The 19522-nt window shown below is 35.6% G+C and overlaps 1 protein-coding gene across 8 annotated transcripts in view; it reads left to right on the top strand.

The window, feature by feature from the left end:
* LOC133185178 (proto-oncogene tyrosine-protein kinase ROS-like) overlaps window positions 1-19522 on the top strand; it is a 57729-nt gene that overhangs the window by 34049 nt on the left and 4158 nt on the right. For all 8 annotated transcript variants that reach the window (XM_061320249.1, XM_061320244.1, XM_061320242.1 and 5 more), the window contains 32 exons: window positions 601-779; window positions 1365-1459; window positions 2402-2826; window positions 3388-3480; window positions 3783-3992; window positions 4115-4231; window positions 4456-4634; window positions 5231-5577; window positions 5804-5961; window positions 6713-6882; window positions 6984-7113; window positions 7331-7578; window positions 7937-8000; window positions 8138-8346; window positions 8750-8949; window positions 9407-9684; window positions 9777-9944; window positions 10161-10372; window positions 10881-11022; window positions 11480-11724; window positions 12493-12669; window positions 13661-13871; window positions 14318-14438; window positions 14717-14880; window positions 15094-15189; window positions 15684-15822; window positions 15976-16138; window positions 16417-16611; window positions 17358-17455; window positions 17722-17919; window positions 18687-18821; window positions 19100-19254. In XM_061320249.1, the coding sequence (XP_061176233.1) occupies window positions 601-779; window positions 1365-1459; window positions 2402-2826; window positions 3388-3480; window positions 3783-3992; window positions 4115-4231; window positions 4456-4634; window positions 5231-5577; window positions 5804-5961; window positions 6713-6882; window positions 6984-7113; window positions 7331-7578; window positions 7937-8000; window positions 8138-8346; window positions 8750-8949; window positions 9407-9684; window positions 9777-9944; window positions 10161-10372; window positions 10881-11022; window positions 11480-11724; window positions 12493-12669; window positions 13661-13871; window positions 14318-14438; window positions 14717-14880; window positions 15094-15189; window positions 15684-15822; window positions 15976-16138; window positions 16417-16611; window positions 17358-17455; window positions 17722-17919; window positions 18687-18821; window positions 19100-19254 (5721 nt within the window). The remainder of the gene's footprint in view (window positions 1-600; window positions 780-1364; window positions 1460-2401; window positions 2827-3387; window positions 3481-3782; window positions 3993-4114; window positions 4232-4455; window positions 4635-5230; window positions 5578-5803; window positions 5962-6712; window positions 6883-6983; window positions 7114-7330; window positions 7579-7936; window positions 8001-8137; window positions 8347-8749; window positions 8950-9406; window positions 9685-9776; window positions 9945-10160; window positions 10373-10880; window positions 11023-11479; window positions 11725-12492; window positions 12670-13660; window positions 13872-14317; window positions 14439-14716; window positions 14881-15093; window positions 15190-15683; window positions 15823-15975; window positions 16139-16416; window positions 16612-17357; window positions 17456-17721; window positions 17920-18686; window positions 18822-19099; window positions 19255-19522) is intronic.

Genomic DNA, 19522 nt, shown 5'->3' with positions numbered 1-19522 from the left:
ATTATAGAAACATTCCCCGGCAGTCTTAAGTAATGCTGGGAAGAATTTGAATGTCATGTACACTTTGTTTTATTTGTATTTTTCTCTAGTTTTAATTCCAATTTTTTGATATTTTTTCTTTCTTTCTTTTACAAGAGTGTGCCAGATTTCTGAACTGACAGCTATATTTACCAAGCTATACCCTTTTATCAATAGTTATTTGTCATCAATGGAATGCCTTGCAATAGTTAATTTACTCTATATTTATTTGTATCATTTTTTCAAGGTTATACATTATTCAATATGTACATTACAGTATTTTAGATTAAAGCAAGAGTTCATTCCCCTGACTTCATCACAGATTAACAATCACATTCCACATTTCTAAAATGGATTTGCTAAACCCCAATGCTTGTTTGTATTTGAAAACTGCATGTTACTGAACAAAGAAATGTTGATAGTTTGAAAGAAATAATCTTCATTTATAGATAAAAGTAGAATGATATGCATACCATATTTAATTTCAATTAGATTGAGAATAAAAAAATCTTGTTTGTATGTAAATAATGCCTACAAATTTGAAAATAAAATGTGGTAGAATTCTGATATTTCTTATTTTAGGCCTAGCTCTCAGTATTGATAAACAGATTTTGTATGTGAGTGATTCAAGCAAGAACATCTCAGTCCTGAGAACAGACAGTCTGGGACAGTCTAAGATTATCTTCTCTGAACTCGCAGATCCCTCTGGCATCACACTCGACTGGCTCAGGGATATTCTGTATGTTGTTAATCAGCTACAGGTGAGTGACCCCCCCCCCCTTCCCCACACACACACATACACACACACAGAGGTGTATTAATTAAAAGAAATTTAACGATTCGTAATTATAAGGGGACAGATGATCCAATCTGCTTATAGATATAGTACAAAAACTGATGAAATAAAATTTTTATCTTCAGCAATAATTTAACTCAAATTTTATTCCTTTGGTAATGTAATTCTTTCTTCAGCTCACCTGAGCTGTAAGCACAAGTGAGCTTTTCTGATCACCCATTGCCCTGCATTTGGCTAGCTGTCCATCTGTGAACTTTATACATTTTCAACTCTTGTCAAGAATCAATGGGCCAATTTCAACAAATTTTCAACAGAATTCATTGCAAGGGAAAGGAGACTATAAATTCTTCAAATGAAGGGCCGTCCCCCCCCCCCCCCCCTTTTCCAAGGGGAGATAATTAAGTTAAAAAAAATGTAAAAATAGTGTCTGTAGAAAGATGTCAAGCCCAGTTAGGCCAGTACTATATATAGATTTTCAAGGTATAAAGAAACACAATGTTTAACAACCTGTTTGCACTTTTTAATGAAGTCTGAGATGTTTTTTCTTTAGATTTACCAGTGTGATATTCAGACAGACACCTGCTACCCTGCAACGGGGAAGTTACCAGCAGTACCGGCCGACATAAAGGTTGATCCTATAAATGGGTACGTCAGACATGACAATAAACGGGTACGTCAGAAATGACAATAAACTGGTACGTCAGAAACTGGTACGTCAGAAATGACATTGAGACTAAAACTCAATTATGACCTATGGTGTTTCCAATGATGAAAAATAGATTTTTTAAATTAAAGCCTGCATGATTAGATGGGAGAAAAAAAATTATAATTTGAAAAGCGCACTTGCTAACTGTTTTATGCATTAGTACATACATATAATCATTTTGTGTAAATTTCTTTAGTTTTTGTAGTTTCTCCTTAAATACTGTCAAGTCTGTTTTAAAGAATTATCATAAAATAATTAAGGAGTCACAAATGACAGCTGGTATCTTGTAGAAATGAAATGATTGTGTCTGTAATTTTGGAAATTTTTGACTGTATGATGTACCAGGTTAGATGAAAAAAAGGTGGATGATAATGTTAAGTACATGATTTTCTCCAGAAAATCCTTAAGTTGGATACATGTATATCAAGATATCTATTTGATAGGAGCATAGGAATAGACAAAACTTTCTGAATGACGGTGCTTTTTGTCTTGCATAAAATTCATATTATTTTATAGAGTTGAAAATATTTCTGTAAACACCTGGGTATTGTTTGATCCTATAGATGTTGACATGCTGTTCCTTGCTGCTCACCGTTCTCTGCTGTCATTCTTTGTTGAACTTTCTTCCATTTGTTGTCTACTATCTTTGTAGTTTGTTCAGCATTCCTGTAGAATAGTAGAAGGTTTCTAAACTATTTTGAGATTATATGTTCACCCAGATCAAAGTCAAAGGTTTATGTCAAAGAACACAAACTTGATTATATCATAGACCAGGACAGGTTTTTAATCCTGGACAGGTATTTGACCCAGGACAGGAATTTGACCCGAACAGGTATTTGACCTGGGACAGGTATTTGACCAGCACATCTTGTTATTTCTAGGTATCTGTATTTTACTCTAAGTGTGGGACAGCAGGGATTGTACAGAGTTGATACCGGTGATATCACATCCCTAAGCCCTGCCCCCTTCAGGCCTATCATCACCGACAACTTCCTATCCTTTACCTTGGATTTCAACAACATCCTCATCTACTTCCCTGATGAGACCCAGAATTCAATGCGATCGTCATCATTAGATGGAAGCGACGTTACTGACATCAGAAAGACTAGGACTGTGCGCCCTGAATTCCAGAATATTGTCAGTATGGTGCACTATGATGAGCTATTTTACTGGACCAATGGGAAGAAAGTGATGAGGGAGGAATATAACGAAGCCCAGGATACGTACTACCATAACCAAGCGCTGATGTTTGCCAGTCATTTCTCAGCACTGAATGTCTTACACCGAAGTATGCAACCAAAACCAGGTACCGGCAATACAAAGATATGGAATCTGAATTAGAGTTTTTTATAGTAAATTGAGAGATTTTTCAAAGTTTTCACAGGCAAATTATGAAATACTTTCAGAGGTCAGTCAATTACTCCGATGTGTAATTACTTATAAGAGTGGGATTCTTATATAATAAGCACTTTTAGTATTGTTAATTATTGTACAGCTTAAAACCAACATTTGTTATATATAGATGTGATAAATGTAAAAACGGTCAGCATGAATTCAGAATATTGCTATATTAATTTAGCCAATGACTTAAGATGACCTACAGGTCAACCAAATTTTAAATACATGTATGCTTGAATAAGTATTCCACAAGTATTTACCAGGATTTAAAAAAATTTAAAATCAAAACACTTTTACAGTGTTTATTTATTGTTTATGTTTATTTATTTAATTGGTATTTATACATTGTTTATTTATTGTTTGTGTTTATTTATTGTTTATGTTTATTTATTTAATTGGTATTTATCTATTGTTTGTTTATTTTTTGTGTTTATTTATTGTTTATTTATTTATTGGTATTTATTTTCAGTTCCCCACAGTGCTCCCCACTCACTGCAGGCTTTATTTAGAACTGTTGATGTTCTTTTGTCATGGGAACCACCAAAAAGACTTAATTACCAAGGTCAGTTGTTGTCCAAAAAATTAATGTTCCGAATATTTTAAGGAGTTTTTAGAAATGATTATTTATTTAATTTTGTTTTCTTGTATAATTAAACATGTTACACAATGGAGTCATACAGAGAAGTAACAATTGTAAAAAAAAAATATTTATGCATCAATAGCTTTTAAAATACTCTGATTTCCAATTCATGTTGATCTCATTTGACTTTATTTTAAATTCATTTGAGCTCTGATCTTAGTATCACTTGATTCTTAATCCATTAGTACTTTGCCCTTGAACTTTGACCTATCTTTTGTGTACAGGTAAGGGTGCATGGAACAGTTGGTCCTATGACATTGTGTTACTGGGAAAAGATGGCAGACAGAGACAACTGATATCAAATGTACGACAGACCTCGCTAACCTTATCTAACCTTGACTCTAACACCACATACCAGGTCAAGGTCAGAGCCAAGTCTGAGATTGGAACTGGACCTTGGTCCTCCTTGTTTTCAGGGAGGACTCTGACAACAGGTGTGTCTCCTGTGGCTACGATCTGTCGCTAAGTGTATCCATGCCAATGACTTTATTGTAACTTTTCAAATAGAAGTACCTATGATGAGTAATAAAGATTTATGATTGTTTTCTATCAATAGACGCTATTACTGCCAGGCTGGTGATGATAGAACCAAACCGATTTGGTGGAGGCATTCTAGTGGGAACTGATACGTTAGGAGAGAATCGGAAAAGATTAGCAATAGTTAGAGGCAGAGGTAAGTTGTTAAATACCTGACCAAGCTTTCTCTATCCTAATTTACCTGTACACTCATTACTTATACACCACCAAAAGTATATACTATATGATAATGCTGATTTTGAGATCTCTAATCAGAGATAATGGTAGTGAACGTGACATGATCTTAACTTTTTTTGTACACAGTAAGGGATGTGACATGGACTCCCTTGACAGTATACATGATCTTAAATTTTTGTACAGTAAGGGACATGACATGGACTCCCTCAATAGTATACATGGTGACAGAAGAAGGAGCTCTTCTGTATTACCAGCATGGAAACTTCGCTGCCATCAGAGAAGACGTCCCAAGCCTGGTCAGCGTGGCATATGATTGGCTGGCAGGAAAACTCTACATGTCACTGTCAACCAATCCAGGGGTGGTAAGTCATGAAATGAATAGTTTAGAGGAAATCCCTTATTTTGATTGGCAGGCAGGAAAACTCTACAGCCTCTACTGCCATTGATTGGAATAAATTCAAACTGGACAAAAAAGGAAAAGGAAAGTAAGGGCTCACCATATATTTAAAATATTTATTAATCTTTTCAAAATCCTGTTTTTAGCTCTACTAGTTAGAATCTTTGTATTTTCTTTTGGATTTTGACCAAATACGTTGCCGTGGTTACTAAATATAGAAATTTCTTTGAAATTCTTTGCAAATGCTACTCCTCCTACAGTTTTGTTCCAATTTCAATAGGGCTTAGTACACTACATACACCAATTACACACCAGCAGAGCTTCAGTCTCATCAGAGACTTCTGGTTTCATTAATCAATTGATATTCTATGACACAGGATGCAAAGTTGACAATAAAACTGAGAAAATGGATCACACTGAATTTATGAGCAAATGAAAGAATGATTTTATATGGGCATTCCAAGGTTAAATCAAAGTGCATTACAGTATTGTAAAAGTTTGTATTTAATTATTAGGCATAAAAGACCTAAAAAATACAGACATTTGTGTGTTGATTTGCAGATCAAAAGGGCTAACCTTTCTGACCTGAAGAAACAGGAATTTGTGATACAAGGATTGGCAAGTCACATGACCATAGATTCCATAAATGGCCGCCTCTACTGGGTGACAGAGAACAGTGTGGAATCATGCCTTCTCAATGGAGAACAGCACATCAAACACTTCTTCATTCCATATTTCTCAGGGAGCAAGGTCATCAGTCTGACCTTGAACTTTGACCTCAAGAAGCTACTATGGTATGTGAAGAGTTATGATCGTCAGGAGCTGTATATGACGGATTTGATCCAAAGGGAGGAGACCGGTGGAGCCAACCAATATCAACTGATTGGCACAGTCAACTCTATTGCCAAGTATGATTTACAACTGAAATAAATTGTATTCAGTGTCATAGGGCAAAGAATATAAAGTTTTATCAGTTTATAAATTGCAGTAAATTAAAAAAATAGTTATGTAAAGCTTCCAACAATAGTTTAATAAAGTTGAGATACTTGTAACATTGCTGAATTATGTCTGATCTTCAAAAAATTAGCAGATTTTGTTTAACCTTGACACTTTAACATATATATTGTATTTCAGTGACTCCGTGCTTCAGTACCACTTTCACCGATTATTCTGGCAGAATGCTGACCAGCAGGTGATCCTGGGGGATCTGGATGTTAATCATACCTCAGTGGTCACTCAGAGTGGTGTGTCCATCTTCCTGGTCCAGCATCCTTCACTTCATCCCTACCCAGGTACACTCACCTCGTTCCTTAGTACTCAGTCATACTTGTACTCAAGTATTAACTCAGTCACCTCATACCTTAGTACTCAGTCATACTTGTACCAAAGTACTAACTCACTCACCTCATTTCTTAGTACTCAGTCATATTTGTACTCAAGTACTAACTCAGTCACCTCATTCCTTAGTACTCAGTCATACTTGTACTCAAGTACCAACTCAGTCACCTCATACCTTAGTACTCAGTCATACTTGTACTGAATTACCAACTCACTCACCTCATTTCTTAGTACTCAGTCATTCTTGTACTCAAGTACTAACTCAGTCACCTCATACCTTAGTACTCAGTCATACTTGTACTCAAGTACTAACTCAGTCATCTCATACCTTAGTACTCAGTCATACTTGCACTCAAGTACTAACTCAGTCACCTCATTTCTTAGTACTCAGTCATACTTGTACTGAATTACTAACTCACTCACCTCATTTCTTAGTACTCAGTCATACTTGTACTCAAGTACTAACTCAGTCATCTCATACCTAAGTACTCAGTTACACTTGTACCCAGGTACACTCACCTCATTCCTTAGAACACAGTCATACTTGTATCAAAGTATTAACTCAGTCATCTCATTTCTTGGCACAGTCATACTTGTACTCAAGTATTAACTCAGTCATCTTATACCTTAGTACTCAGTCAAAGTACCTAATCTAGAATTTGTCAGAGACAAAGTGTGATATGTTAAGTATTTTGATGTTTTTAGAGGGATTAAATGAGACAACAATTCGGGTGATACCCAGTGTCATTGACCCAGACAGCATTACTTGTAGTGGACATTGGTCAAAATTTAACATCTCTTGGAGTCCAGCCTCTGTTAATTATGGTAGCCTGTACTACGAGGTGTCTATTGAGTCGGACACTGCCGTTATTATGGTACGGAAGTAAGACAGTCATATAGCTTCCTATAAAATCTATTGTAACAGCTAAAACATTCAAACATAGAAATAAAGAAATTTAAAAATGAACATTTTTAGAAAACAGAAAAGACTTGGTATGAAGCTGAGGGGTTTATGCCTTACAGTGAGTTGACTGTGAGGGTGGCAGGCTACACATATTGGGGGTATGGGAAATCATCCACTGCTGTGATCAGATCCCCTATGGCAGGTATAGCCATGAAAGTTTAATCCATTCTACTGTAAAGCAGAAATTTTACAATGACAAAGAGTGAAATTAGAGTAAAAATATTCATTCTTGAATTCTGTGGGGCGTATTTCAGTTTTCCATGGATAATGTTTTAAATTGTTTATATAATATGTATATTAAGGAAATCTGCTTGATTGCCCATTGACTCAATTTGTCACTGATGTGTATTATTTTACAGCACCATCTAAACCACTGACTCCTAGAGTGTATGTCAATCAGCTGAAGGAATCCTCTGGGGCAGAAACCTGTATGGGGGCCTCGTTTAGGTGGGAGTCACCAGAGTACAGCAATGGGATCATCAACCAGTATGTGGTGACCTACTGGAAAACGGGGTCAAATCAGCTGATCAAGAAGGTTCTGGCCCCCACCGCCCGACACTTCTCCCTAGATGCTTGTCTACAGAACAACTACACATATAACTTCCAGGTTAACATTTTTAAATCCTGTAGCTAGGGTACTAGAATTATAGTTGAAAGGAAATGTTCACCTGCTTACATTTGTCATCGAAATGTACAGTCAGACCTTATTATCTCAAACTCGATGGGACGGAAAAAAAACTTATATTCAAGGGTTTTAGATATTGAGGGTAAAATACATAATAAAAAAAAGTGTTTGAAACTTTGAACTCTGTTCAACATCAATGAAATATCCAAGATATTTATGTTCAAGGTACTGAATTGACTTGTAACTGGATTTGGTAATTTAAGGTGGTTGTGAAATTAAAATTAACCATGTTTGCTTTGTGAAGATTTTTTATAGTGAATGAGATTCTGTTCTTTAACAGGTACAAGCGTGCACTTATGAGGAATGTAGTGAAATGACGGAGATCAAACAGGCAACAGCAGAGGGTAGGTTTAATTTACTGATACACACTGCGATTTACCTGTATATTTCATTATTACCTGTACCTGTGATTTACCTGTATATTTTTTTTATCACCTGTGCCTGTAATTTACCTTTAATTTCCCTCATGGTTTACATACAGCTTTGAATCCAGTTCCCAGGATCCTTTTGGCTGATAACACCAATATCCAAGTGATGGATGTAGACAGTACCCACAATGTTCACACTCTGGTAACCGGGGCATCTCCCTTAGCAGTGACCTACTTTCAAGTGTCACAGGATGATCGGGTATTCTGGGTGGATTACAATAGTCAGTTATGGCAGTACTCTACTACTCATGGAAGGAAAAAGGTAAACCCCAAACTCTTTGTATACTGTAAATTCCTAATTATACATGAGGAATTTTATCCCTTATATTTGCAAGAAGCACTTTTCATGAAGTAAAATAACAAGGTTTTATTTTTTTATTGAAGAAATACATATTTAATCTCAAGATCAACAGTATACTCGCAAATTCATGTTCTCGCAATGTGACATTAACAAGTCATTTGGAGATATGAAGTACTTGTGTAAAAGAAGGCTTCTACAGTATGTTGAGAATTCGGTCTTTCATATGATATATTGAGAAGCAGAACCCAGGGCTAAATTGGATGTTAAACACTTGGTCAAATGACTTTACATTGTAACACATTGATGTTGGACTTTGATGTTGGACTTGCTGTTGGATTGATTGTATGTTGGACTTTGATTTCAGTTGCTGGATTTAGGGATGACTTTCACAGTGATGGACATGACAATGGATTGGATTAGTAGGACCGTGTACATTGCGTCAGTCAATACAAAGACAAACACAAGCACGATCACCTCCTACCAACTGGACGAGGCCAAACAGAGGGTCCAGCTTAATGGCAGGAGGAACATAGTGGGCAGTATTATCAGGGAACCTTACTCCAGGTACAGACATTAAAAGAGATTACGGGGCTGTACTAGATAATACATGTGTGTGTACTTTGGAGACAGATTACAAGAGAAAGCTTACAAGATATTATTTCAATGAATTTTATTTTAAAAATTTAAAGCCAACTTATCAGTTTCAGTTTTTCAGGAGTTATTGAGGGGGAATAGTATAATTGAGATGGTTAAATTTATTTCAGATATTTTTAGAACTGAAATTATTACAAGATTAATACAGTAAAACTTGTCTAATCAGGACTCCACTGGTTCCAAAGAAATTTTCTGGACTAGACAACATTCCGAATTAGACAACATATTAAACAATTATATTTACTGAAATGGACTTAAATATTACATCTTATTAGGCAAGATTTCAGAATACACAACATCCGGATTAGACAAGTTTCACTGTAGTGAAGATGCAGGGAGTCTGACATAACTGTGTGTTATTTTTCAGCACCCTGTTTTGGACTGAGCGGCCTGTCTCTGGTTCCCACAGTGAACTGTTTTTCTGTAGAGAGGGAGGGGACCCCACCCGCATGTTCTCCCTCAGGGCCCGGAGATCTCTAGACACACCATGTAACTGTACAGTGTCTGCCGTAGGAGACGTGTTGGCCCTCGACCACACCAAAGGGACAGAACTGGAGATCTTATTCTATGACACAGCGACCAAGGCCATTATTGCATCAGATACACAGGGCTGTCACTGTAGGGAGATAATCAAAAATGCACAAGGTACTCTAGATCTCTAAACACAGATTTTCAGAACATATGGGTGGTGTATTTAGATCTGATTCAGAAGATGTGTAACTGTAACTTTTTTCAAGGTTTCCCCCCTGATTTGTTGTCTGTGGATCACATGCTGATTTATTGGTACCGAAAAAGTGAGAACCAGTTAAACTCCCTGGACAAGGTCACAGGAAAGGTCACCCAGATACCAGTGGTCAGTGTCAAGAGTATAGAGGCATATGGATCACACCTACAACCCCTACCCAGTAAGTTTTTCTTGTAAGAAATTGAAAAAAAAATTGTCAAAGAAATTGAAAAAAAAATTTTGTCAGAAAATGATCGAAATATTGATGTATTACATCAAACTTAAAGTTGGTGTACACTTTTTGTGTAAAATTATAAAAGAAAAATGTTCAGAAATACTTTTAGATTATAGTTTTTTTTGATAATACCAATGTCCAGTGTTTTTTTCTTCTCTGTAGGTGATGAATGCCTGAATCCTGAGGCATATAGTGGGAATTTGAGTTTGGCAAGGAGCAGGAATATCTCCCTGACTGTTCACTTAGACAGTGTAACGTGGCCAGACACGTGCAATGGAATATCCCATCCAGCCACAAAATACATTGTCTACTACACACAGTCAGACAAACAGGGCGACAGCTGTCACTCCAACAGTCCAGACTGCAAAAAATCTGTAAGAATGTGGTCTACCTTCAAATCAGTGTGATTTTAAACAAATAATGCAATTTTTTGTTAACAAATGATAATAAGGAATGGACCCCAATACATTTAACTGTCAGAAAATACTACATTTAACATTGTAATGTTTTTAATACAGGATATTTACAACATATTGTAATTACTTTACAGGAGAGTAACATTAATTAGATAACACTGACAGGACTGGACCCTTACACTCTATACAATGTACAATATATTGTAATTACTTTACAGGAGAGTTACAGTAATGAGATAACACTGACAGGACTGGACCCTTACACTCTATACAATGTACAATATATTGTAATTACTTTACAGGAGAGTTACAGCAATGAGATAACTCTGACAGGACTGGACCCTTACACTATACACTGTACAATATATTGTAATTACTTTACAGGAGAGTTACAGTAATGAGATAACACTGACAGGACTGGACCCTTACACTATACACTGTACAATATATTGTAATTACTTTACAGGAGAGTTACAGTAATGAGATAACTCTGACAGGACTGGACCCTTACACTCTATACACTGTACATGGTGCAGTCAGTAATTACTACACGGAATATCTGTCCAAGGCACTTAGTCAGCCATTTTACTTCAGAACAAAAGTTGGAGGTTAGTTTGTTACAAGTTCATGTGTCAGTTGTTATAGCTGGAAATTTCATGTAATTCAGAATAAGCATTTGTTAGAGTACAGATTAGTTTAGTATGGAAAGGACTACTGGTGCATGTGCAAAGAGTAAAATTAAACATGCTTAATACAAAGTGCCAGGGATGGACAATTTTGCTTTATTATAAGTGTAATTCATTAAATCTGTTACCTTTAGAATATAATTTGAAGTCAAGGTGAATGAAAATCACTTTGCTGTTAGCATCAATTCATTTTAAGAGTGTTCTCTATAAGCATGTTTTACTGTATATACTTAGAAACTGTAACAAAATTTCAGACAAATTCCATTAAAAGAACACAGGAGAGAGATGGTACAAGTCCAAAGACAATCAGAAAATGACAAAAGAGAACTTACTATATTTAAATACAATACATGTATTATTTGGACTGAATTTTTTACAGTACCTTCCCCACCTATTCAAGTCAACGCCACAGTGGACACGCCAATAACAATCAAAGTGTCCTGGTCAGCCCCGGTCAGTCCTAACGGTCCAGTGGAGGATCTGAAGTACATGGTCAAATACTCCACTCAGATCAATAATCAACACCAGGTGGTCAACCGAACTGTGAAAGTGGACCCAGACGCTGACCAGAGGTACAGCTACAACTTGACTGGACTACAACCGGGGCACAACTATGAAATCAAGGTACAGAACAAACTGAAAATGCCCTGTCAGAGGCTTTGTGGATATAAATATTTTCTCAAATACACTTGTTGTCTGGAAGCGATCTAGTATTTAGGTTTTAGGGAGTGGTATCTGAGATTCCCACCTGATTTAGAAGAAGTTGCTACTTCATTGCTACCACATATAATTTTGGAAGATGGTCGAAATTGCAAGGGCTTGAGGTGTTAATAGAACCATTTTGAACTAATTTTCCTGTGGAAAAAATTTTCATTGGAATGTATATTCATCTCTTTACATGATATTTTGAATAAGTTTATCACATTATCTGGTCAAACTTAAGTTCATTTTGCTAAAAACTGAAAAAAAATAATGCCTCCACTGATGAGTGTTTTTTCCCTCCTCCATTGATGAGCTGATGTCATGAGCATTAGTTTGTTTGTGTTTGTGTTGAGAATACAGTCCCTGAAATGTTCTATTTTCTGATTTTTCCATTTGCTCACCGTTCATTCACCATTCACTTTGCGCTCACATTTGCGCTCCGTTCACGTTCTGCGTTATTCACTGTGTACCAACCGTTCACCAAATTGCAGTCAGTGTTCACTAACCGCTCACTCTCCGTTTGTTCACCGTTCGCTCACCGTTCGCTCAGCGTTCGTTCACTGTTCGCTCACCGTTCAAGTAGATCGTTTCAGGGACTGTATCTCCAGTATTAAGTGATGGTAGTCAGCATTTGTAATTCATGATCTGCATCATACAGGAACATCACTCAAGCTTACTTTTAATTAACAGGTGCTGTCAGGTAACTCAGAAGGTGTGTTCTCTTCAGACAGTCTACCTGTAAAGGTGAAGACGTATGAAAATCCCGGCCCCATCCTGCTGTTAAATGCCACCCACAACACCCTGTGGATCTCCTGGACGCCTCCCCCAGATAACAGTAGCCAGATGCATCTCTTTTATTATGGGAAGGTCAGCCGTTATAATCTGTCTATTTTATTATTGGAAGGTTAGCCGTTATAATCAGTCTATTTCATTATGGGAAGGTTAGCCGTTAAAATCAGTCTATTTTATTATGGGAAGGTTAGCCATTATAATCGTTCTATTTTTTTTATGGGAAGGTTAGCCGTTATAATCTGTCTATTTTTTTTATGGGAAGGTTAGCTGTTATTATAAGTCTATTTTATTTTGGGAAGGTTCGCTGTTATAATCGTTCTATTTTATTATGGGAAACAGTTATAATCAGTCTACAGTTGAACTTGGGTATCTTGAACACTGATATCTCGAATACCATGGATATGTCGAAGTGATCTGAAAGTCCCAATCCCTTATTCTTTAAGTATTTTACCCTGGATGTCTCTAATTCTCGGATATCTCGAAGTCCCATCTTGGTCCCATCGAGCTAGAATTGAAGAGGTTTGACTGTATTTTATTATAGGACTAAAAATAGTTGTAAACACGTTTACTGGGAGGGAGATAAGATATCGGATTCCTCTAACTTCTAACTCCATTAGATATGTGTAATGTATTTGAGATATCAATGTTTGAGATCTTGAATTCAGCCGTAAGTTACTTCATACCTTGTTTGAGATCTTGAATTCAGCCGTACGTTACTTCATACAATGTCTGAGATCCTTAATTCAGCCGTACGTTACTTCATACAATGTTTGAGATCCTAAATTCAGCCGTACGTTACTTCATACAATGTCTGAGATCCTAAATTCAGCCGTACGTTACTTCATACAATGTCTGAGATCCTAAATTCAGCCGTACGTTACTTCATACAATGTCAGAGATCCTAAATTCAGCCGTATGTTACTTCATACAATGTTTGAGATCCTAAATTCAGCCGTACGTTACGTCATACAATGTTTGAGATCTTGAATTCAGCCGTACGTTACGTCATACAATGTTTGAGATCTTGAATTCAGCCGTACGTTACAAATTCATACATTCACTACAGGTACTGGACCAGGGGGTGGAGTTGTGGAATCAGTGGGGTTTCCGTGGGTTCCCAGAGATGACCGATGTGTCAAAGACCTACATCAAAAACTTCACAAACTTGGAACCAAGCACAAAATATGCATTCAAAGTGAAACTAAGTTATCGAGGATCACGTAACTCCCAATTTTTCTGGCCCACAGATGTTCTAAAATTTGTGTTCAAAACCCAAGGTAATATTCATGTTTTTATTATTTTAGAGTTTTACCTCATTATTTTATTTTGTCAATGCTAAACACATAAAAAGTGGTAAGATTTTGTGTTAAAAAAATAAAGGTGGTTTTATTGAAATGAGTGATTTATAGAAAAAAGGGTTTCTTGTAGAATTTTCATAAGAGTGTGTACTAATAGGAATGAGGGTGCTCTCTAAGCAATAAGGGTGTTCTTATATAACAATAAGGGTGTGTTATACAAATAAATAGGGGTGTGTTATACAAATAAAAGTGCTAGTAAAAATAAGGGTGTACTTATTGTAATGTGGCTGTATTCATAATAACAAAGGTGTAGTTAAAGTAAGGGAGTATTTATATGAAAAAATTTCAAATTAAGTTGATTGAATTTTGATCTGTTCATATAAGCATTTCAAGTTGTCACAGTGGTGCTTTGATCTATTCTAAAGCTGATGTTCCTGGGGTTCCATCCATTCCAATTGTAAACAAACTCAGTCCTGGGTATCAGGTAGAATGGCAGGCACCCCGAGACAATGGAGAACCAATCCTGAACTATACATTGCAATGCTGGTAATATATGATTTATAACTTATCCAATACTTGTGTGAATATAGCAATTACATGAATTCGAAGTAATTTTTTTTCTATGATGAATATTTCAGTTATGCATATGAATTTTGCATCTGAAATATGTGTACAAATATTTTGGTGCAGTGACCAGGATACTTGTCAGTGAAATACAGGTTTTGTAAAAAAAAAATTGATCTATGATGAATAAGCTGTCTTCTTGCCATAAAAGAGGTGACTCTACATTACAGTAGTACATGTGTTGACTATTTTATGTGCAGTGATGAGGAGGATTGTGTAGTTATGTACGAGGGGAACCAGACCCGGTGGTTGGTGGACACCTCTCTCCTCCCCCAGAATCAGGACCTCTATTTCAGAGTGGCTGCCACAAACATCCTAGGTCAAGGTCCCTTCAGTTCAAATAGTTCATCATTTAATTACATAGGTAAGCTTTCACAAGGATGTTGAATTGACTAATTTTGATGGTTGTTCCTGACCTTGGTTGACATTTAAGACATTATGCTCTTTAAAAACTGATGGCTCTTAATAATTACATGTTTTAAGTAAATAAATAATAATTTGATAATTCACGGCATTTGAATTAATATCCTTATGTATGCAGTATTTAGGATTCCGATTTAATCCTTTGATTTTTCAGATGATCCAGTTCCTATAGATAATATGACTGTCCTGGCCGTGATCCTCTCATTTGTATTGTTTTTCATTCTGGGAGCTTTTTTTATTGTGTACTTTTGTAAGTTTATCTATTATGTTATTTCTTAATACCAACTATGACATGTACACGTATAGCAGAAAAAGTTTAAAAGATGATATTTCTTAACTGAATTGAAATATTTTAAAATCCTGTGAAATCACTCATTTTCCTGAGGGGTTCATTTTCATAATTTTCGAGGTATGAAGATACCCACAAATTCATGTCCACCACGAAATGTAAAATGTCATATACATAACTACTCAACAACTCTTTATCCCCCACAAAGCCAAAGTTTTTCCTCAAAACACGAAAATTTGATCTCACAAAAATATGTGATTTTACAGTTCATTATTTCATATGTACATGTATATACATGTATGTGTGTTTGATGAAGGAGTTTAATAAAGAGTGCAATATTTCACAGCAATAATAATTTCCTTTCAGTGTTATGTAAAATAAGGTTATTTAGATGCTTGGTATCTGTTTAAAACAACTAAATATTGTGACAAAAATGGATAAATTCTGTATTGCAGTAATAAGAAGGCAACAGCAGCTCAAACAGAAGCCCGTCCATTTTGTTGCCGTGTCACGGGGACCTGACATGGAGCTAGCCACGCTCCGCGATTTACCAACGACCACCGTACAGCAAAATAATACACTGTACACCATCAAGTAAGTCTAGGTGTCTTCAATTCAATGTACTTTTTATATGTACTCTCAAGAAGACTTTGCAAAATGCTTGGAAAAAGAAGGTTAAAAAGAAAAGATAATCACAAAATAAAAACTTGTGGTTTATGGCTACATTTTTATTTGTTGTCTGTACAGCATGGTTCCTACAGACAGCGACATTGCGGCCCTCCCACACTTTAGACGAGATCAACTGATGCTGACTAAGTTTCTTGGGAGTGGGGCATTTGGAGAAGTGTTTGAGGGCGTGGCTAAAAATATCCTTGATGACAACTCGGGAAAAACCAAAGTAGCTGTTAAGGTGAGTTTACCGTGATAATTCATTGTCTTAAACTGTAGGAATGACACAGATGTATATAGTTTTCTTTCAAACTTTTATATGATGTCAAGCATTATTTATTTTTAAAAAAAATTAATTTCTGTAGTAAGACATACAGGTACATGTATCTAAATAAAAGAACATTAAACATAATACATGTAAATATATAAAAATGTACAGATAAAACACACTCACAAAAGCAATAACAAGAAGAGTCTATTTAAATGTAATAGTTATTAGCTCTAATCTTTTCTCCTTAGACCCTTCGTAAGAGTGCCTCGGACCAAGAGAAAGAGGAATTCCTGAAGGAAGCTCTTCTGATGAGTAACTTTAAACACGACCACATCCTGGGTCTGCTGGGGGTCTGTCTGGACAATGACCCACAATTCATCATATTAGAGCTGATGGAAGGGGGTGATCTTTTGTCATTCCTAAGAGCTAATCGACCTTCAGCAGTAAGTATAGTAAGGTCATGTTAGAGGGCTTCAGCAGTAAGTACAGTAAGGTCATGTTAGAGGGCTGCAGCAGTAAGTGCAGTAAGGTCATGTTAGAGGACTTTTTCAGTAAGTACAGTAAGGTCATGTTAGAGGACTTCTCCAGTAAGTGCAGTAAGGTCATGTTAGAGGACTTCTCCAGTAAGTACAGTAAGGTCATGTTAGAGGACTTCTCCAGTAAGTACAGTAAGGTCATGTTAGAGGGCTGCAGCAGTAAGTGCAGTAAGGTCATGTTAGAGGACTTCTCCAGTAAGTACAGTAAGGTCATGTTAGAGGACTTCTCCAGTAAGTACAGTAAGGTCATGTTAGAGGACATTAGCAGTAAGTACAGTAAGGTCATGTTAGAGGACATTAGCAGTAAGTACAGTAAGGTCATGTTAGAGGACTTCAGCAGTAAGTATAGTAAGGTCATGTAAGAGGACTTCTTCAGTAAGTACAGTAAGGTCATGTTAGAGGACTTCAGCAGTAAGTAGCATCCAATGTTCAAAAGAAAGCTCAAAACGTTTCATTCAAATGGAAAATTTTACCACTTCAATGCCTATCATTGTACAATGTATCTTTGCTATAAGCTTTTAGCATTTTTTTAGACTAGTTTCATCAAATGTTATTTGTAAAAATTTTTTTTTTTCTTTGAGAGGAAGATGACCAAAATTTCTGATGAAGAAATCTCTCATCATGGTTATATTTCTTGTTACCTGTTTTTTCAGATGAATTCAGTGTACCTGAGTCTAGCAGATCTGATGAAGATTTGTGTCCATGTGGCCAGGGGCTGTACATACCTTGAGGAAATGCATTTTGTACATAGGTAAAAAATTACAAAAACAAAATTAGAATACACTGTACATATGAACAGACAGACAAAAGCAATGAGAATATGGATTTGAAAAACTGACAAAAAGCAATATTAGAATGTGTCCCAAAACAAAGAAATTCAAAAATGTGCTGATGAACAAATTGACTAAAGCAGTTAGGTGGCCAGGTACCCATGAAAGGACAAAAGAATTTCCAGCTGCTGACAACATTCCATTGTAGATCTTCTTACACATACAGTGTACATAATGTGTTTTTCAGAGATTTAGCAGCAAGAAATTGCCTTGTGTCTTCAAAAGATCCAAGAAATATGGTTGTGAAAATCGGAGACTTTGGCCTCGCCAGAGATATTTATAAGAATGATTATTACAGAAAGGAGGGTGAGGGACTACTTCCTGTCCGGTGGATGTCCCCTGAATCTTTAGTGGATGGAGTTTTTACAACACAATCAGATATATGGTGAGTCTGGATAACATCTTATGATGTTGACAGCTTATATTATAATAAGTAGGTTCAACAAAGTCAATGTTATAATGTTTATTTTTTGCAGTTCTACAGATTTTGTTGAAAAAATGTTATTGTCAGTTAAATTTTGAAAGAAAAAAAAACTCAAATATTTACATGTTACTGAGAGATCAATGGGCAAAACTTTATCTGGGAGGAAATTAAGGTGTGTGTGAGGTATTTTTACACCTGTTTTTTATGCAGTATTAGTTCCAGTAACTTATCCCCCATCAGTCAAATTAAAAGAAAACTGTCAAGTTTAATGGGATGGATCATGCTGCAGTAAATTAAATACAGCTGTAGCAAAGAATTTTGTAGACTCAATTTAAGAATTTTATAGAATTTTATAGAATTTTATTGGTGGCAAATGTATTCAAGTCTTATGGTTTATTTTAATATTCTAAGAAACAGATCATTTCTATATTCTTTGTGGAATTTTGATATTTTTGTTTATATACAAAAAGAGATATATATATATATATATATATATATATATATATATATATATATATATATATATATATATATATATATATATATATATATATATATATATATATATATTAAATAAATTTATAAATAAATAATATAGCAAGGTATTCAAATCATTTGCCTCTAGGGTAGCAGAAATTAAAATGACACCTTTGAAGGACAAAAATTTTCAGCAGCAAAAATTATCCATTCATAGATTGTTAATAATATTTCTTTGTATTCCTTTTAAGGGCTTTTGGGGTATTGAGTTGGGAGGTGTTGACCTTTGGTCAGCAGCCATACCAGGCAAGGACCAACATTGAAGTTTTACACTTTGTAAGGTCAGGAGGTCAACTAGACCAGCCAGAAAACTGTCCACAGGACATGTAAGTGTGTCTAAAACAAATACGAGGGAAGATTTCAGTGAAACATTTATAAGATGTCAATTCTTTTTGTGATAAAGCTGGCCTTCTAGTTGTAGAGTAAATTTGATCTGAATAAGAATTGATTAAGATCACTTATTATGAACTGTAATTAATATACATTTTTCAAAGGAAACTTTGCATGAAAAAATTCCCCCCACCCCCAGTTTATATTCTGCAGACCTTTTTGTTTGCTGATTCTGGAAGTATAACTATACATATATATGTACATGTATCTGTAGATTTGAATTGATGAAGAAAAGCTGGAGCACAGTTCCAGACGAGAGGCCATCGTTCTCCACGATTCTAAAGCAGTTGGAGGAATTCCACGAGAACTGTGCTGTTCTACTGACGGATTACATTGTACCTGTCAGGTCAAGGTCACCCAACCCTGATGGTAAGTGTATATATACATGTAGGTCATCAGATTTATTCTAAATGTAAAATAAGATGACAGAAATAGATTTTAATAAGAATATGATTTTTTTTTCCCATATGAACACAGTTGTGATCCTTTGATATTAAATCTGTGTTGTTTGTATAATTTTTATTTCAAAAATTTGATTGCATGACCGAAAAATTGTAGCGTTATGGATATTATTCAAATGCAATGAGCATCAATTTTGTATAAATATATTTGCATGATTAAATTTGTTAAGTTTGCT

This window comes from Saccostrea echinata, unplaced genomic scaffold, assembly GCF_033153115.1.
Source record: "Saccostrea echinata isolate AGI-Se365-2 ecotype Australia unplaced genomic scaffold, CSIRO_AGI_Sech_v1 ptg000012l, whole genome shotgun sequence".
Lineage (NCBI taxonomy): Eukaryota > Metazoa > Mollusca > Bivalvia > Ostreida > Ostreidae > Saccostrea > Saccostrea echinata.
The sequence above is the reverse complement of the archived record's forward strand: the minus strand, read 5'-3'. Positions and strand labels throughout refer to the sequence as shown.